The sequence below is a fragment of the Phoxinus phoxinus genome (genome assembly GCF_949152265.1).
Source record: "Phoxinus phoxinus genome assembly, chromosome: 4".
Classification (NCBI taxonomy): Eukaryota; Metazoa; Chordata; class Actinopteri; order Cypriniformes; family Leuciscidae; genus Phoxinus; species Phoxinus phoxinus.
The window spans coordinates 32655035-32674318 of NC_136879.1; the positions used below are offsets into that span (position 1 = coordinate 32655035).

Below are 19284 nucleotides of genomic sequence, written 5' to 3' on the forward strand. Positions count from 1 at the left end.
CAATATGTGTAGGAATGTACAACTGATTAACGAATCGTTCTTTTCTATACATCAGTTGAACAAGTTCACAAAACCGGTCTGAACGATTCGTTCAGGAATGAGCTGAGAACCGATGAGTGCGCTGATATGTGGGAGCCGAATAGATTAAATACCACAAATACGATGTCATGAAAAAGTGCATTTTTGACATATACGAAACTAAAGTTTTACTAGAAAATTGTTAAATATTTGATATTCAGTTTTCTTATATTTTAATAATTAGGTTCTAAAAAACGATGTCATTATGAGCTATCATGAGATGAATTATATCTGCATGACATAAATAAAATAAGCAGAGAATCGATTTTTGAAAATGTTCTTTAAAACGAATGGTTCGAAAGAATCCATTTGCAGAAATGAACCGAAGATCCCATCGCTAGTTCTAATACCGAACCAATTCTCGCGAGATCGAACGAGGGGATAAGTTAAGGAAACATGGCGACGATGTCTCATTTGTTAAAGGTAAGAGACACTTTAGCTCTTTACCTCCAAATTCTCCAGAAACAGTCCAAAACCCGTGTTTACTCCTATAACCTTCAAATGACTATGTTGTACCATTGACGTTTAGTGGCTTGCTCGGACTCTTACGTGCATGTGCAGTGAGTTTATAAGACTGTCTTGCAGCCTGTGTTTAGCTAGCAGGCTGTGAGCTAGCTGAGATTAATGAAGCCAATAATCACAATAATGCTGGACTGCATGCAGACTACTTAAAGTCAGTTTTCACGCCACTGGGTGTTGACCCTAAGTATTATTTTGTTTATAAATGTATATCATAAAGGGGCATGTACCTGATGACAGTTAGCACGCAGTTGCTAGCTTGGCAAATGATTAAATGACAGTGTTGTGACTGAGCTAATGAAATACCTATATGTGTTGATCCTATCGAGTTGCATGTGCTAATCTTTGCTTGCCTTGCATGTCATGTCACTAGGGTTAGATATTTTTAAGTTAAAATATGTGTAGGAGTATTAATTTGAGAGAGTACACATTAAATGTGTATGGAGGATGTTTGTTTTTATGTAGTTGCAGGTACAGAGGTTGTGTGTCAAAACCTAGTGATCTGCGTACCTAGACAGTGTTTTGGGTGTCATACGTGTGTTCAAACACACCAGTGATATCCAAAATGCTGTCTAGAGACATGAACTATCAGGTTGATTTTAAAAACCCTTCAGCCTGTTGCTTGCTAAGTATCTATTTGGTGGAAATTACATTTTAAGCATTTTTTAAATAAAATGACAGATTTCTTTTCAGGTTAACTAATTTCATATCTAGCAATTTTTTAATCCAGAATATGTACAATTAAATAATATTTTTACACTTATTAGAATTGGAAATTATATGCATAATAGCATTTTGTGTTCACAAGTGATATTTACCTTGATTTTTACTTTTTTGTTTGTTTTCATCATGTTTCTTCATTTTAAGCTCTTCGCTGTCTCTTTGGTAAAGAAGTACAATAATGTTTTTAAAATGTTAAACTTTAGTAGGTGCAGTATTGTTCATTGTGCTGGAAATTTCACCATTTCTGCACACTGACACATTTGAAATTGTATATTTATTTAAAAATGATCATGGTTTATTTAAAAAATATGTTTATTGCACTTTCATGATTTAAGATTGAAAGTCCAAGTCTGGTGCAATGGTAACACAAAAGGATAGTTCACCAAAAAATAAATTTTCTGACATTAATTACTCCCGTAAGACTTTCGTTCGTTTTTGAAGATATTTTTAATAAAATCTGAGCCAGTTCTGTACTCTCCATTGACAGCTTCACAACTACCACTTTGACGCTTAAAGTTCATAAATAGATCGTAAAACTAATCCATTTTAATCGACCAGATATACAATGATCAGCAAACATAAAAGCTCAACCGAACCTGCTTGACAGGCAGAAACAACCCTCATTGGTTCTTGCTGAAGCTCAAACGTGCTGCATCATAGACATGTATAGAAAGGCTAGATGGCTTACCGGCGCTGAGAGCCAATGGCACCCGACGACGTCACACGGTGGCCATCTTAGGACAGGACCGCTCGTCCAGTTATAACATTAAAGTCTATTGTGCATGTAGTGCTGAAATAACTATATTTTGCTCAATTTTCAACCGATTTTCAAACGGCTTGGTGTGTCATAAACGTCAGGGATGCGGCTATTTAACTGCATACTTGTGAAAAATTATAGCCACGGAGTTTATTAAACATCGGCATCAGCACAAATCATAGCCACGTTAATAAGGTTTGTAATAAACCAAACCGTTTGTAAATCCGTCAAGAATTCAGCAAGTTACGAGCATTTTAGTTGGCGTATGTCACTCACCTTCCGTCCACAGCAGCAGGGAGCAGCAGCGCAGTCTCCTGACCTAAGATGGCCGCCAAGTGACGACATAGCTGACTCCGCCTTGAGCCATCTAGCCTTTCTATACATGTCTTTGTGCTGCATAACACGAGAATGAACCTCATTGGTTCTTGCTGAAGCTCAAACGTGCTGCGTAACACGAGAATGAACCTCATTGGTTCTTGCTGAAGCTCAAACGTGCTGCGTAACACGAGAATGAACCTCATTGGTTCTTGCTGAAGCATCTTATGCATAGATTTAAACTATCCCTTTAAATCTATGTATGCATAAATGTATTTGAAAAGTAGCAAATGGCATGTTGAAAGATTAGTAAAGAATCTATCTTTGTGACCTTAATATTACAAAAAATATTAAATATTAATTAAATATACATTTTTTATTTTTAAATATAAAAATATTAATAAAAACAAAGAAATACTACAAAATACTACTAAAAAAGTAGGCCTACAAATAATTCAAAGAAATCTTCTATTTTAATGTGTTTTTTAACAAAAATCAACCCAAGATATAAGAAATTAAATAAACAAACTACTTGCCTTATTGTAAATGCTTTGATAAGCATTGTTTTTCTGGAAAAATGTAAACTAAAAAGTCTTCCATAATGTCTGGTTCATTGTGTCACATATTAATGCAGGCATGCTCTTGTTCATCTGTTTCCTCTTCCATGTCTTTTTCTTAGAACAAGGGTTCCCTCCAGTTTGAGGACAAGTGGGATCTTATGCGCCCCATTGTCCTAAAGTTGCTTCGCCAAGAGTCTGTAACTAAGCAGCAGTGGTTTGATCTTTTCTCGTAAGACCTTATGTTATGAATTCAGATCTTTTTATAACCTACACATTAACTAAAGTCTGAGTGTTGAGTCTCTCTTTCTATTCATCTTCATTCCCATAGAGATGTTCATGCAGTTTGTCTATGGGATGACAAAGGACCTGCAAAGATCCACCAGGCCCTCAAGGAGGACATCTTAGATTTTATTAAGCAAGCTCAAGCGGTAAGAGAGATCCAGGATTAAGTGACCTGTTAATGTTCTTCAGCAGAGTCATCTCTCATTCTTGAACATTGGTGTTTAGAGAGTGCTCAGTCACCAAGATGACACGGCGCTCCTCAAGGCTTACATCGTGGAGTGGAGGAAGTTCTTCACGCAGTGTGACATTCTGCCCAAGCCGTTCTGCCAGCTGGAGATCACCCTGATGGGAAAACAGGGCAGCAACAAAAAGTCCAATGTGGAAGACAGCATTGTTAGGAAGGTCAGTGGGATAAAACGTTTTTTTTTAGGGCTGGGTTGAAAATACCACTTAAATCCCAAGAATCAGTCTTTTAGTCTATGCTGTTTCCAGATAACGTGTGAACAAATCTTCACTATACATTATTGTGTAGCGTGACTGCACCGTTTTTGCGCTCTTTAATGTGGCGTGACAGATCGCTGTAGCGCCTCAGTTCAAGCGGCTCGTGAACTAATCATATCTTTCTCATTACTACTAGTTACAGCACCAAATAAACATGAATGAATGTCAGAAAGTATTTTGAAAGAAACAGTACAATTTACCGAAATATATCATCCCCTAGTTTCACAGACAAGGCTTAAACCTGGTCCCAGACTGAAATGCATGTTTGAGCTGTTTTAACTGAAAGCAACTTGCACTAAAATATGTCAGTGCCATTGTTTTGTTACGAGGTGCACACCAGTAAATCTTTTTTTCTAAGGAAAATTGTAAAAAAAAAAAAAAAAAAAAAACTCTACTTAAATGTCCTAATAGAACTAAGGCCTAATCCTGGGTTAATCTAAGCCCTGTCTGTGGAACCAGACCTGTGTCTCATGTAATCGCACAATCAATGTTTCAACCACGGAAAGACGTTCAAAGTATTTTGATAAATACATGCCGTTTTTTTTTTTTTAGTTGTACTTGCACTGATTGATATCAATTAACTACATGTAGTTACTATAGGTTTAGGATTAAATTGGATTTAGGGTTAGTTGCATGCAGTTATGCATAATGTGTAGTAACTACATGTAACACAGTAAAACAAAGTGTTACCATATATGCTCTATATTACATATTCATTATATTTACTTAACCTGTTCATCAATATTTAATGTATGTTTGAATAAATCCTTAATGAAAACAAGTTTTTATGACAGCCACAGTAGAAACATAATATTCCTAAAGTTATCATTAAAAAACTGCCTTATGTACAATTTAAAATGTCTGTGTACAAAGCAGTTGTTAATTTTAAACTTTAATATTATAGTAATGTACCAACTGACAGGGATCCCTAAATAATTTACAGCATTAGTTGACATACTGTACCTGATATTTATCCAAATGATTCAATATCGATTTGAATTGAGATCGGAACTGTATTGAATCACAAGCCTGTGAATCGAAATTTAATCGAATTGTGAAATTTGTTTCAATGCCCAGCACTATTGTTTAGCTAGAAGTTCAGGATTCATTCTTTTGTTCTGCTTATGTTCTTGCAGTTGATGCTGGACACTTGGAACGAATCTATATTCTCCAACATCAAGAATAGATTGCAGGATAGTGCAATGAAGTTGGTCCATGCCGAGCGGCTGGGAGAGGCGTTTGACTCGCAGTTGGTCATCGGGGTCAGAGAGTCGTATGGTGAGATTTGCTGCAGTTCTTTTATTGGATTGAGTGACTTTTTTTCAAATGAAAATTCCAAGAATTGGATGGTGTTATTAGTTAGAAGTCTCTTACAATCTCTCTTCCAGTGAACCTGTGCTCCAATCCTGATGATAAACTGCAGATCTACAGGGATAACTTTGAGAAAGCCTACCTAGACTCCACTGAGAGGTTCTACAGGACCCAGGCGCCGTCCTACCTGCAGCAGAATGGAGTACAAAACTACATGAAATATGTACGGCCTGCCAGTGATCAGATTTTAGACTTCGTATTCCATACTAATCGCGTTAGATGAAAAACTGCAGCCAAGAGGAGAGTTATGACTCCTGTTAACACTCTACATTTCTTCCTTGCAGTCATGTATTCTCATATCTCTGTTTACAGGCTGACGCTAAGTTAAGGGAAGAGGAGAAACGTGCACTACGATATTTAGAGACACGACGTGAATGTAACTCTGTACAAGCAGTGAGTATATGATTGTCTTTTAAATAATGCATTAATAATTCATTCATTCACAATATAGGGCATCAATTGTTAAAATATTTGTGTATTTTTAAAAGTAAATACGTTTTATAAAATGGTATTATTTTTAAATGATTCATTATTTGATATTTAATTTAAAGTAAAGTCATATGGCCAGGTATGAAATCTGAAGTCTGAAATTGTGGATTGTTTTTTCCCCAGCTTATGGAATGTTGTGTGAATGCGCTTGTAACGTCATTTAAAGAAACTATCTTGGCTGAATGTCCAGGCATGATCAAACGGAATGAGACCGACAGTGAGTATGAGACTTGGAAATCTATATTTAAAATGATGCCTTTTATATAAACTACCATTGAAAAATTTGGGGTGGGTAAGATTTTTTAATTTATATGAAAGAAGATTCTTATGCATAATGAAGGCTGCATTTACTTGATTAAAAATACAGTAAAAAAATGTAATATTGTGAAATATTATTACAATTTAAAATAACTGTTCTTGTATTTAGTGTCACATGAATCATGATCCTTCAGAAATCATTCTAATATTCTGATTTGTTGCTCAATAAACATTTATTCTTGTTATCAATGAGAAACCAGTTTTGCCGTTTAACAATTTTGTGGAAATGTGATAGAAAAATCTTACTGACCCTATGCTATTGAACAGTAGTGTATATTCCATAAAGTTGCATTTTTTCTAAATAGCTATGCAATATCTTTAAATATAAGCTTTTAAACCTCTTCATCCACAGAGCTGCACCTCATGTTCTCTCTCATGGATAAAGTTCCCAATGGGATTGAACCCATGCTGAAAGACCTTGAGGATCACATCATCAGTGCCGGACTGGCAGACATGGTGGCCGCTGCCGAGACCATCACAACAGTGAGAACAATATTCAAAGCTTTGAAATTCTGACCTTTGTGTTATGGCAGATTCTCAACCATTATATCGTATGCCATACTGGTGTTAACGTTCTTGTTTATGTTTTTCCTCAGGACTCCGAGAAGTATGTGGAGCAGCTCCTGACTCTGTTCAATCGCTTTAGTAAATTAGTAAAGGAAGCTTTCCAGGATGATCCTCGGTTCCTGACAGCCAGAGACAAAGTGAGCACGCCGCCCCATCCGTATTCATTCTCACTGTCTTACAGTTGGTCTCAGTAAGTAAGCCTGCATGACTAGATCACACCACAGATGGTTACCAGAGATCTGTGATGACACAGGAGAACATTGGAAGGTTATACAACAATAATCCATTAGATACACTGTTGATTTTACTGGAAAATTAATTGACTTGTTTATTTTACATAAATAAAGTGTTTGTCTTGCGTACATTTTTAATGACTTGTAACATATAGTTTTTAATTTCCCCCAGGCATACAAAGCAGTTGTAAATGATGCCACAATATTTAAGTTGGAGCTGCCATTAAAACAGAAGGGGTGAGTAACTGTTTATAGTGAGAAGCACAAAATAACCTTCTTTTAACTTCATAGTGGAGTGCTGCTAATGGACCCTTTTCACATATACGAGGTTCTCCGAAAAGGAAGTTGTCATAGTTGGCTAAACTTCTGTAGCAGTGAACAGAAACTACAACAAATATAATTTTTGCGCTCCCATTTTCTACAATAGCAAAATGAAAAATCTATGGTAATGTTTCTATGACTTTCCAAAAGAGGCGAAAAATGTAATTTAACAGAAATTTTAGTGCTATAAATGTACATTAATTTAAACTTTTAGATTCATAGTCTGTGAAAAGGGTCCGTATGCATGTGAGCATTCTTGGTTCATGTTTCAGAGTTGTATCAGCTTATATCAATCATGTTTGATGACACTTTAAAGGGTTAGTTCACCTAAAAATGAAAGACCCGTAAGACTTTCCTATGTCTTCGAAATACAAATTAAGATATTTTTTATGAAATCTGAGAGATTTCTGTCCCTCCATTGACAGCTATGCAACTACCACTTTGACGCTTCAAAAAGTTCATAAACCACGGGTTGGGTGGGGAGGGGATTGGGTACAGGTGTCATCTCAGTCCCATTTTGTAATGTTTATTGTTAACTATACATTTGTCACCTGGTGTGGGGGGAAAAAGAAGAAGTAAAATCTACTCAATAAAAAAACGAAAAAATACTAATTGAATTGAGCGGTTTAGTACAAATTTGATTCACTTTATATGATGAATCGATTGATTTTGGGCTTTTATTCACATATAAACATTTATCAGCGAGCATAAACAGAAACTCTTGACGTGCAAGAACTAACCTCATTGGTTCTTGCTTATCAAGCGAATATGCTTGAGCTTCCGTTTACCACAACTGATGTGTGAGTTGATGAGTTATATGTTAATTAATTATATTTACTGTATATGTGAATAAAAGTTTAAATTAAATCTGTTAATCATATAAAGTGATTGTGTGTCTTCAGAAAATTTGGACTAAATCGCTCAATTCACATTTTACCATCTCTTTATTAACGTTGTGAAGCATCAAAGTGGTAGTTGCGGTCAATGTAGGGACAGAAATCTCTCAGATTTCATTCAAAGATCTTCATTTGTGTTCTGAAGATGAACGAAAGTCTTACGGGTTTGGAACGACATGAGAGTGAGTAAATTAAAACAGAATTTATTTATTTTTGGTGAACTAACCCTTTAATGTTTCTAAATGCAGAGTGGGCCTCAAAACACAACCAGAGTCAAAGTGTCCGGAGCTGCTTGCCAACTATTGTGACATGCTGCTAAGAAAGACGCCCCTCAGCAAAAAGCTGACATCAGAGGAGATTGAGCTCAAACTGAAGGAAGTGGTGAGGCTATTATAACATGTCACATGTTGTTGATGTCCTCAAAAGTGTTTCGAAATGTAAATACTACTAATTCCTTCCTGTAGCTGCTCGTGCTCAAATACGTCCAGAATAAGGATGTGTTCATGAGATACCACAAAGCCCACCTGACCAGGCGTCTGATCCTGGACATCTCAGCGGACAGTGAGATCGAGGAGAACATGGTCGAGTGGCTCAGGGTGAGAATAAAAGAGAAATGAGTGACTGAAACTCCATTTGAGTGTTTTGTATTTTAATGGCTCACTGTTTGCTTCGGTCTGGCGTGCTTCAGGAAGTTGGGATGCCTGCTGACTATGTGAACAAGCTAGCTAGAATGTTCCAAGACATCAAAGTGTCCGAAGATCTTAACCAGGTTTTCAAGGAGGTGCACAAACACAACAAGCTGGCTTTACCAGGTGACTTACAAGCCCAGTTTTTCTATATATATTTGCATTTACACTACCTTTAAAAAGTTTGAGGTCAGTAAGATTTTTCATTAAAGAATCCTGAAAAAATGTATCATGGTTTCCAAAACATATTAAGCAACATAACTAATTTCATTAAAAAAAAAAAAATGTTTCTTGAGCAGCAAATCAGCATAATAGAATGATTTCTGAAGGATCATGTGAGACTGAAGACTGGAGTAATGATGCTGAAAATTCGAGTGGCTGCTCACTGCAGAGCCAATAGGTGAAGCTTGACATCCAGCTCCTCCTCTCTGGATGTTAGGGTGTAGCTTTAAGGTCTAGCTACACCCTAACCCTACCCATAAACCTATCCCTAAACCAAATTTGGTCAAGCTCCACCATAGTGAACTTTTGTGATAAATATTAGTGATGAGGCTTGTTTTTCATTTGGACAGTAGTTCTTAAGGTCTCTTTCTCTCCCCTTCTGTTACTCAGCGGACTCTGTGAACATAAAGATCTTGAATGCTGGAGCTTGGTCACGCAGCTCAGAGAAAGTGTTTGTGTCTCTGCCAACCGAGCTGGAAGATCTCATCCCTGAGGTGGAGGACTTCTACAAGAAGAACCACAGCGGCCGCAAACTCCACTGGCACCACCTCATGTCCAATGGCATTGTGGGTGTATTTTATACACTTTAGGTGTTTAATACTTGGTAGTGATTTGCAACTGTAAATGCTTGGCAACTTCTAGCTGATCGGTCTGTGTGCTCTCCGGCAGATCACTTTCAAGAATGAAGTAGGGCAGTACGACCTGGAGGTCACGACCTTCCAACTGGCTGTACTTTTTGCCTGGAACCAAAGACCACGCGAGAAGATCAGCTTTGAGAATCTGAAACTTGCCACTGAGCTGCCTGACGCCGAACTGAGACGAACTCTCTGGGTATTCTATTAATAAACATAAAATGAATTGAAGAAAAATTTAAAAGCACTCTGGAAACTTTTGCACAAGAATTGCACGTTTTGTGATGTTTACTTAAAACAGAACATTGTCTGCATTAAAGATTTTAAAAAAAAGAACATGCACTGAAAAGTAAAAAAAAAAATCAGTTTTTGTTCATAGAGTGGAAAACACTTTGAAATTACGCAAACTGGGAATAGAAAAGCTGAAAATGTCTTATCCACTTAAAATGCCATTGGTATTTAAATAAAGGGATGGTTAAAGGAATATTCTGTAGCCTTAAAAATGTTCTTTTTTTTCTTTTCTTTATTCTCTGAATTTAGATTGGAGTTAATTATTGGAATATATTAAAAATAATTTATTCATTTCAATACTCTCTTCTCTATACTTCCCCCTGGTTGAGAACCACTGCTTTATTAAAATTTATATTGATTAAAATGATATTAAAATTCTGACCGATATGGTTAAGCCAATAATTATCTTGAACTGATAAATAACCAATATTAAAATGTTATACTGTTTTGTGTAAACAAATAAAAATATTACACTATAAGAACTAAAATCGATCATAATGACATGATTACAAGTGTAATTATGAAGTGAAAGTGAATTTAGATATCATAACATTATAATGTACAGTATAAAAATTATTACATTTATCAGTTTTTTAATTACTAGTGTTTTTAAAAAGTTAATTTTTCCCCCTCTCTTTTTGTGCAGTCTCTTGTTGCCTTCCCAAAGCTCAAACGTCAAGTGCTGTCATATGAACCACCAGTGAGCTCTCCCAAAGACTTCACGGACAGCACATTGTTTTTCGTTAACCAGGAATTCTCCTTGATGTAAGGACGTCTCGTCTCCTGCTTTGACGTTTACTCGCCCTTTCATTTACTTTTCATTGCCATTTTATTTCAGAAACAATAATTTTCGTTTTTTCCTCAGAAAAAATTCCAAGGTTCAAAAGAGGGGGAAGATAAACCTAATCGGCCGATTGCAGCTGACGACGGAGCGAATGAGAGAAGAGGAGAACGAAGGCATCGTCCAGCTTAGAATATTAAGAACACAGGTACAAAAATAAAAAAATCATTACTAGTGCTCTCTGTTCACTAGTCACTATGCTCCAAGTGTACTTTGGGTTTAATTCGTTGTTTTTTTTCTACCGCAACTTTTCAGGAGGCCATCATTCAGATTATGAAGATGCGCAAGAAGATCACAAACGCTCAGCTGCAGACCGAGCTGGTGGAGATCCTCAAGAACATGTTCCTCCCTCAGAAGAAAATGATCAAGGAACAGATCGAGTGGCTCATTGAGCACAAGTACATCAAGCGAGATGAGACGGACATTAACACCTTCATCTACATGGCGTAGCGCGGAAACGACTCTGAAGATGATCTGTAACCGTTCCCAAGGACGACGTACCTGTCGAGGATCAGCAGCGGGGGGGAGGGATGGTGATGTCTCAAAGATACTGCTTAGGCTGCTGGTCCGGTGGCCTAGTCATGAGCTTGTTTTAACGACAGACAGTCACACATCAGATAAAAAATGTATTTAAAAAAAAATCCCCTGCCTTACCTTACAGTGAAGACACATGGGGATCAGAATAGGAGATTAAAAAAATAGGAAAAAAGACAAAGGATTCTATTTTTGCCATTGGTAGTCAGTATGCATGGTGGGCGTTTGGCCTTTTGTGTGTGTACATCTCCAGCAGCATGCGGTCAGTGGGAATGTCACATTCACCCGAGGACTTGCTTGTGTGTGCCGTGTTACGAGTGTTTTTTTGTTTTCCTTCCCACATCCTCCACATGGACTCTGCCACGTCCCATCCTCACCGCACAGCCCGGGCCGAGAGCCGTCCCATCGTCGCCACTGCAAACACCTGGCCGTGAACACTGAGGAGCGCGGGCTGGGATGGAGGACTAGCATTAGCACTTTTCACACTCTCTGCCACAATATGTCAGCATGGATTTATCTGGATTGTTTTTCCCATCTGAGTTTCGTTTCCACTTTTTTCTTCGTCAGAAGTTTGCAAACGTTGAATCATCTTTAAGCTAAGAAAGATTTGATTGGCTAATTGCAGTTTAGACGACAAGTTACTCTTCAAAATGCCAGCCTTCAGAGGTCACAAAGGGTCATGGTCTGCGGAGTAAATCTGGCGGTTTTGATGTTTTTATTTGTTTTGCTGTAAATGCATTATCAGTGTGCACCAAGACGGTCAGTGCAACGTAGTTTCTGTTAACTTTTTTTGTTTACGACTCAGAATTTTCCGTTATCTGTCTCGAATAGTGACTGAATTGTTCCAGGAGCCTGTGATGAGGTGGCTCCACTAAGGTCCTGTAACAGCCAACTCATTGAACCTGTTGAATTTGAGTCACAACTCCAATTTATTCTCATTGCCCTATCACAGCTGAGCACACACAAGCAGTAAAGCACAGTTACATGAGTCCGAGTAAAGCAAGCACCGCTCCAACCTCAGGTAAAGTAGGGCAGAGTTATTTTAGTAGGTTGTGTTAACTTTAATTAGCGCCTCGCGGTTCTTGCTAAACACACATTGCCAAAGCAAAGCACAAGAGTGCTGATCTTAAAATCATTATAGTGATTGTTTTCCCTCTATTTTCGAGGTTCCCTGAGAAAGCCTCGTCATTTGTCGCCACATTTAGTGGGAAGCGTGATTCGTTAGTATCCTATTATGTGTGTCTGAACAAACGCTTGTGCAATTACTGATCAGATGTTTATTATAATCAAATGAACTGTCTCATGATTATTAGCGTTTAAGTGCAAAAAAAGTATTAATGTGGATAATGTTATTATCCAGGCAGATTTTGTATATCTCTGGTCAGTCTAGGGTGTAGTTTCTTCAGTGGGATTGTGTTCACCATATATCAGACATTGTGTGTTGACTAAACTACCATTTTCACTGGCTGATGCTATCAAGTTTTGATTTTAAATTCATCTACACTCAAACTAAAGGGGGGAATAATGAGTTTCTGAGGAGGTCTCAAATGAAATCCATAGTGATATTTCTATAAAATTGCTACAGAACAGCTGTCCATCTCCACTATAACATTTCCTGTCAGTTATATTCGTTTTTTCAGTTTTTAATACAGATCAGTCACTCATTTGTTTCCCTAGTGTTTGATTTCACATGGTAACTCAAAATAGTGAAAAGGTTCCACTTGATTGTACTGCAAAAGCGTTGTTTATAAGATCCAGATGTACAATGGTGTTTGAGAACATTAAGTTCGATTGTCCTCTTTATTTATTGATAACTTAAGCATGTTTGAGAGGACGAGAGAGTGTGTGTGAGCGTGCGTGTGTGTGTGTGTGCGCGTGCACGCTTGGGAGCCTTTTACAACAGGGTGATGTCATATCCTGTTGCATTTATGCATTTTCATTTTTGGAGTATTGATGTTTCTGCCAACTGTATGTTTTCCTCTATCAAGTACTCTTGGTAAATACATATAATTTTAGTAGGACAAGCACTATGGTTTTCATATTTATCAATCACAGTTGGAGTTTTTTGTGTGCTTGTGTTATTCAGGAGCCCATTGTTTTTTTGTTTTCTGAATGACATAACATGAAATGCAGTCCCAAAAGCTGAAATGTCAGTCCATTGTAGTGGAAGATGATGAAACTGAATAAAAATGTTGTGAATGACCTTACAAGGGAATGCTATATGAAATTATGAATTATACTTTATTGTTTGCAAATTGTTTTCTCTGATGCACATGGAATGTTCCAGTAACAAGAGTCTGTGCACATCATTTAGTGATATAATGCAATAAGTGAGCGTGAAACAAAACATTTTGGAATCTGTCGATGGAGTTTTCTGTAATAAAGTTGCGTCCACATATAAACACTCACTATTAAGTTGATTATATTGGACTGAAATGGTGAGATGGGGTGATAAATATATATATTTTTTCAACTTCATGGGCCGCACATCGGTATTTTCGTCATTCTAATATGATAATGTGTACTTATTGTCTCTCCACTATATCACATACCAGGAGGAGTGGTGTTTGTGTCTTATTTATCACTCTCCTGTTTTGTAGAGTGTCTTCCATTATTGTCACAGCATAAAAGTTTTGTTCATTACAAACAATGAATGATCTTTATCCAAACACTGACCAAAGTGTAAAGGTTTGTGTTTATTCTTAAAAGCATCATCTCAGTCAATCACTTTACTTCAGTCAGATATGTACTTGTGATGGTTTCTAATCACTGTTCTCAGCTAACTGGACAGTATTCGTTTGTATGACACATTAGGACAATTGTGCAATTATTCCCGCATACACTTTCTGGTAAACTGAACACATAAATTCCCTGTAGTGTGAGAGACTGCTGTTGCAACAAGATAAATGTAAGTGTGGTTCCGAGAAGGTGCATAAGCACTGCCTATGACTGTTTTCTGTTTTCAAGATTTCTTGCCTGAAGCCTTAAAAGCTTCAAGAATATTTGAAAATTATGAAGTGAATGTGTGCCATTGTACAGTGAAGATCTGGAACGGATGCTATTCTTTAAGTGCGAGTGAACCATTTTCATGTACTGGATTTTTTTATGTTGCATAATTTATTTACTGGCGAAATAAAAATATTATTTGATTGAGGCTGATGTGAGTTGATTTGATGGGTGGGTGGGGGGGTCTCTTGTTTTCACAACACAGAACAAATAAAGATCAATGCCATAAACCCTGTGCAATAAAATGAAGGGTTTCTTAGTGAAAAATAACTGAAAATTGCATTAGTATTATATTTTATATTGCATATTTAATTTGAAATAACACCTATTATAATATAATTCATGGTTAAATCATTTTTGGATGTTTTAGATTATTTAATTGTGAGTGTAATCATGGTCATGATCAAATAAATATTTTATGTCATAAAAACTGACAAAAAATAAATATATAAAAAATCAAATTGGTTGTAAATTAGAATTAGAATTAAATTTATTAGAATTAAACTGAATTAAATGTGTGGTATTTGAAACGGTTCTCTAAACTGAATATCTATTAATTGACTAGAAAAAGATACTACATAGGCTGCATAAAAAAAAAATATATATATAAAAAATCAAATTGGTTGTGAATTAGAATTAGTATTACATTTATTAGAATTTATTAGAATTAAACTGAATTAAATGTGTGGTATTTGAAACGGTTCTCTAAACTGAATATCTATTAATTGACTAGAAAAATATACTACATACTGGCTGCACAAGAAAAAAGATTGTGTACACCTTTCATTAATGCTTCTATTCTTTCTAGAAAAAAGCAATATACAACGAAATAGCAAGCATGCCTGATTTGGTTTCAAGTCCCAGCGAAGAATTATTAACAAAACAATACAATATGCAAATGCAACAAAGACTGTGAAACTCCGCCCCACGTTTGAACCAATAGCAAGTAATTAATTTACATGTGGTCTAACACTGGGTTTAATGTAGGATTTCTGCACATTTCACATTTCCATAAAATTCATACTGTGGGAATGATTAATATGTCAAAATCTAATGATGATATGCTATTAAATACAGTTTGATAAATTAAACTTGCCATAAATGTAACACATAGCGTAGTAGCGACCTTTATTTAGAAGTAGAGCCAACCGTTAGAAATGCCCGGATGAACCTCGGTGGTCCGGGGTGCAGGCTTCAAACCTGTAGCTGCCTAGCGGCAGAGTGGTTCAATTCCACCTTTCGGGCGACTAGTTAGGATATATGTATTAGTTACATCTTTAAGATACTTTGAAATTTGCTATTTTGTTTTAGAACCATAGACTGTAAAAAAATAGTTTAGGACTAATATGTTAAACCCGGAAGTTCAGCCGTGAAATCATCCAATCAGCGCAGTAAACACTCCACTGAACCAATCGCATTTCTCACACTAGGATCTGTCATAGGAAATGACGTATGGTGCCCTTGGTTGGCTTTACAGCGTGTGCTCTCTTATATACTGTCTATGCGTGTGCTGTACTGAGAGGCTAGCAGGCTAATACTGATCATGTAAAATTTAATTAAACATTCTCCGATTGCGTCATTCCCCGGTAAGAGTGATGAACTGTATACATTCAGTTTTTTCTTATAGTTATTATTTTTGCATTTCACCTTCTTGTATAATTAAGCAAATATTTGTATCTTATAAGCTGTAGCTAATCAGCTAGTTTACAGTTTTACTTAATATATACAACATATGCATAAAATCGAATAAATGCAGCGTGTATAGAATATATAATGCATGTATATATGTATTTATTTATTTTTATTATGTTTTTTATTTTTTTGTACATTGTATAATGCATGGACCTACAACCCTTCTTTCTTAGGTTTTGTCCAACAAAATGCCTCTACACAAGTATCCACCAAAAATCTGGGAAGCCCTGAAGCTGCAGACGGGCATCTATTCCCGTCTACCCCAGCACTACCTGCGCTCTTTGCAGGACACCACCCCTGCTACTCCAGTGCACTGGAATCCTCTGGGTGTCAAATACAGAGTCAATCCTAAATCTGGACACAGAGAGCGAGTCCAGGATGTGCCTATCCCGGTGTATTATCCGCCAGAATCACAGGATGGACTCTGGGGGGGAGAAGGCTGGATATCTGGCTTTAGATATGCCAAAGGTGACAAGGTAAGACCAAAGAGAGAACTACTGGAATAATGAATTTAAGTTGATGTGAATAGATGGTACATACATTAGAATGTCACCCGAAGACAGATGACTTACCCCATATTTTTTATGTGATATGTACTTGTGGATATGAATGATCACATCAGCTCTCTACAAGACTGCGCAAAACCTGGAAGCCCCAGTTGTTCAACAGAGAACTGTACAGTGAGATCCTCGACCAAAAGTTCACTGTAACCGTCACATCTCGCACACTGGACCTCATTGATGGCGCTTTTGGCTTCGACTTCTATATTCTGAAGGTGAGAATCCTCTCATGTCTATGGCATTTAGTGCGTTTTATTATTTTACAAAAATTATAATAAATTATATAATAATAATGTCATATTTAATGTTTAAAATAGTTTGATTTATTGAATATTTATTATGAAGTCCATATGGCATTTAGTATGTTTTATTGTTTTACTAAATTATAATACATTTATGTAATATATGTTTATATAGTAATTTTTTTAAATATATTTTTTGTTTATTAATTATTATGAAATTACAATAATTGTATATTATTATAATAATTAATGTTTATATGATATTTATTGGACAAAAGTTTTATTTATTGTATATTTATTACTATATTAGTGTGTATTATATTACATTATTGTATAAAATATGTCTTTTGCCAGAATAATTGTATTAAATGTGAGCAGTTTGTATGAAATGCAATAGGAATAAATTATGTAAATTGTTTGTAAAACCAGTCTTGTGTAAAGGGTTATTCAGCTCAATGTACTGTAAAAGTTCAGATAAAAAAATACATTTTTAATGATTAATAGAAGAAAAGTTTAAAGCATAATTTGGTCTGAATCTTCTTGTGTGTATTTCTTCTAAATCAGACCCCAAAGCAAGATTTGAACTCCAAGTTTGGAATGGATCTAAAGCGCGCAATGCTTTTACGCCTGGCGCGGAAAGACGCGGATCTGTTTCCCGACGATCCGTCTCTCAGGGAGAAAATCTATAACCGCTACAAGGTTAGATAAGTTGATTACGAGATGTATATTTGCAGCCTATGCCGTTGATAATCAACCTGTGTGTTTTCTTTCATTTGCCTTTCTCACATTTCTAAAAAGCAGCAGTTTGAGATCGCAGAGGAAGAGGCTGAATGGGTGGGTTTGAACCTGGAGGAAGCCGTTGAGAAACAGAGACTTCTGGAAAAGAAGGTAATGAAATGAACGGGAATGTGAAGGATGGGCACTGCATGTCCGCTCACTGTCATCTGATAAATCTTACTCCGTTTTTTTTTCCGTTTTTTAGGATCCAGAGCCTCTTCACAAGAGTTTGGTGAAGCAGTTTGTGCAGGAGCTCACCATTAAGAAGCTCTCAGAGCCTCAGATAGTGGAGAAAAAATGATGACGGTTCTCTATGTCTGTCATACAGTCTGAAGAATAAACAATAATGTATTTATTTTCTATTAACATCTCCAACAACTATGTGCTTGTCTTCTGTAAATATGCCATTTATACTTAGTAATAAATTGATTTGCCAATCTGACTGGAATACCTAATTTTCTGGCTGTTTGGAAACTGGAACAGGATTTTTTTTTTCAGTCTAGTTTCCTAACATTCCAGGAATGTTTTCTTTAGGTTCTGTTTTTCCATTTTTTTTATAGACTAGAAAAATGATCTTTAAACAAATGAGGTAGTTTTTTGTGGAAAAATAATGAGAATTTATACAGAATGTTCTCTAACGGTTATTTTTAGGTTTTATTTATTTAAGAAAAATGTATAACATCAGAACATTCTGGGAACCAGAAATGTTGGATGCAACATAATGAGGATGTTTATTATTATACAATTAAAATTTTAAGATGTTTACATTTCACATGGTCTTGTTCTGGTCGCAGAATTAGTTTGAATCACTCCCCTTGTCTGTGTTTGCCCGTTCGGGAAAGTTGTGTAAACTAGAGGGGAGAATTTTTCAGACACTTTCTGCAAGCTACATATTTACGCCAGTAGGTGGCAACAAGTGAATATATTCATGAGATTCAAAGACAGGAAAGAAACCCCATTGCTCTCTGTTGCTCAGAGACGGTTCTACTTTGACTTTGTCTGGAAAGTTGTCGGTGAAAGAACAGAATATACACAAGTGGCAATATTTAGTCTAAATTTGTAAGTTACAGATTCATTTCTTGATTTAAAGCTGTTGTATAAAAGTAATGTCCCATTTTTGTGACAAAAGCAGTCTTGTGAGATACTTGTTCAGTAAGCAGTGATAGTATTACATTGTCATTACTGTCAAAAAAATTCTCATTTATAAATTCACATTACAGAAATAGTGCACCTAGTTATTTTAGAAATGCAAATTTTGTGTCTTCTAACAACCTTCCTTTTGGCGCCTTATACTTTATTACAGTAGGGTTGGAACTATTGCCCAATACTGGACCTTTTGGTGCCAAATATTTATTCAAGTATGGAGCCATTGCCTAATCCTGGACTTTCTGTGTGTGAGGCATCATTTCCCTAGAGCTACTCAATGTTAAACCTTGCAAATCTGAAGTTGCAATATAGCCTATCCAGACACACAGAGAGGGGAAGAGAACTCTGCTGCTAACTTTTTAAAGGTCATGAGTCATGTGGGCTGTGGGAAATCACTTCTCACAAGTGCTCAACACACACACACAAATCCTTTGTTTAAAAACAATGATATTCTGATATGAGGTCATAATGAATAAAATAACCTATTAAAAACAGAACAACAATTGAAGCATAATGTCTAAAGTTCAATGAAAAACTGTAGGAGGCTATTTGGTCAGAGAATGTGACATGCTGAATGTGTGTGGGCCGGCTATTGTTTAGAACCCTATACATAGCATCAGAGAAGTGCAACAAAGCACTAGTGAATGAGGAAGTAACTGCACACTTTATCTGCTTCCCTCATGTCCCTTGAATCTGGAAACGCAAATGAAGTCAAGAGTTTGCAG

The 19284-nt window shown here is 36.3% G+C and overlaps 2 protein-coding genes across 3 annotated transcripts; both read left to right on the top strand.

The window, feature by feature from the left end:
* The first annotated feature begins 389 nt into the window (after positions 1–389).
* cul5a (cullin 5a) lies at positions 390–14290 on the top strand. Its single transcript, XM_079609367.1, has 19 exons — positions 390–501; positions 3072–3181; positions 3281–3380; positions 3460–3636; positions 4872–5013; positions 5124–5269; positions 5419–5499; positions 5719–5812; positions 6266–6396; positions 6510–6617; positions 6886–6950; positions 8179–8311; positions 8395–8526; positions 8619–8742; positions 9229–9404; positions 9508–9669; positions 10408–10526; positions 10627–10750; positions 10858–14290. Exons 1-19 carry the CDS (start codon positions 475–477, stop codon positions 11050–11052), a joined length of 2346 nt encoding a protein of 781 aa, XP_079465493.1. The 5' UTR covers positions 390–474; the 3' UTR covers positions 11053–14290.
* A 1349-nt stretch (positions 14291–15639) lies between these two features.
* On the top strand, positions 15640–18178 carry mrpl28 (mitochondrial ribosomal protein L28). 2 transcript variants are annotated; one of them, XM_079610710.1, is made up of 6 exons: positions 15640–15728; positions 16008–16310; positions 16457–16609; positions 17201–17335; positions 17435–17524; positions 17619–18178. In XM_079610710.1, the coding sequence occupies exons 2-6, from the start codon at positions 16023–16025 to the stop codon at positions 17712–17714; spliced, it is 762 nt and encodes a 253-aa protein (XP_079466836.1). In that variant the 5' UTR covers positions 15640–15728; positions 16008–16022; the 3' UTR covers positions 17715–18178. The 2 variants fall into 2 exon arrangements, with proteins under 2 accessions (XP_079466836.1, XP_079466837.1); XM_079610711.1 differs by having other exon boundaries at positions 17438–17524.
* The last annotated feature ends 1106 nt before the right edge of the window (positions 18179–19284 follow it).

What these genes read in the sequence shown, in the direction of transcription:
- cul5a (XM_079609367.1), top strand. Translation starts at nt 475, where the DNA reads ATGGCGACGATGTCTCATTTGTTAAAG. An exon ending in CAGTGGTTTGATCTTTTCTC is followed by an intron (nt 3,182 to 3,280) that starts GTAAGACCTTAT and finishes TCATTCCCATAG; the next exon opens with AGATGTTCATGCAGTTTGTC. An exon ending in CTGCCGAGACCATCACAACA is followed by an intron (nt 6,397 to 6,509) that starts GTGAGAACAATA and finishes GTTTTTCCTCAG; the next exon opens with GACTCCGAGAAGTATGTGGA.
- mrpl28 (XM_079610710.1), top strand. Translation starts at nt 16,023, where the DNA reads ATGCCTCTACACAAGTATCCACCAAAAATCTGGGAAGCCCTGAAGCTG. An exon ending in AAATCTATAACCGCTACAAG is followed by an intron (nt 17,336 to 17,434) that starts GTTAGATAAGTT and finishes ATTTCTAAAAAG; the next exon opens with CAGCAGTTTGAGATCGCAGA. An exon ending in AGAGACTTCTGGAAAAGAAG is followed by an intron (nt 17,525 to 17,618) that starts GTAATGAAATGA and finishes TCCGTTTTTTAG; the next exon opens with GATCCAGAGCCTCTTCACAA.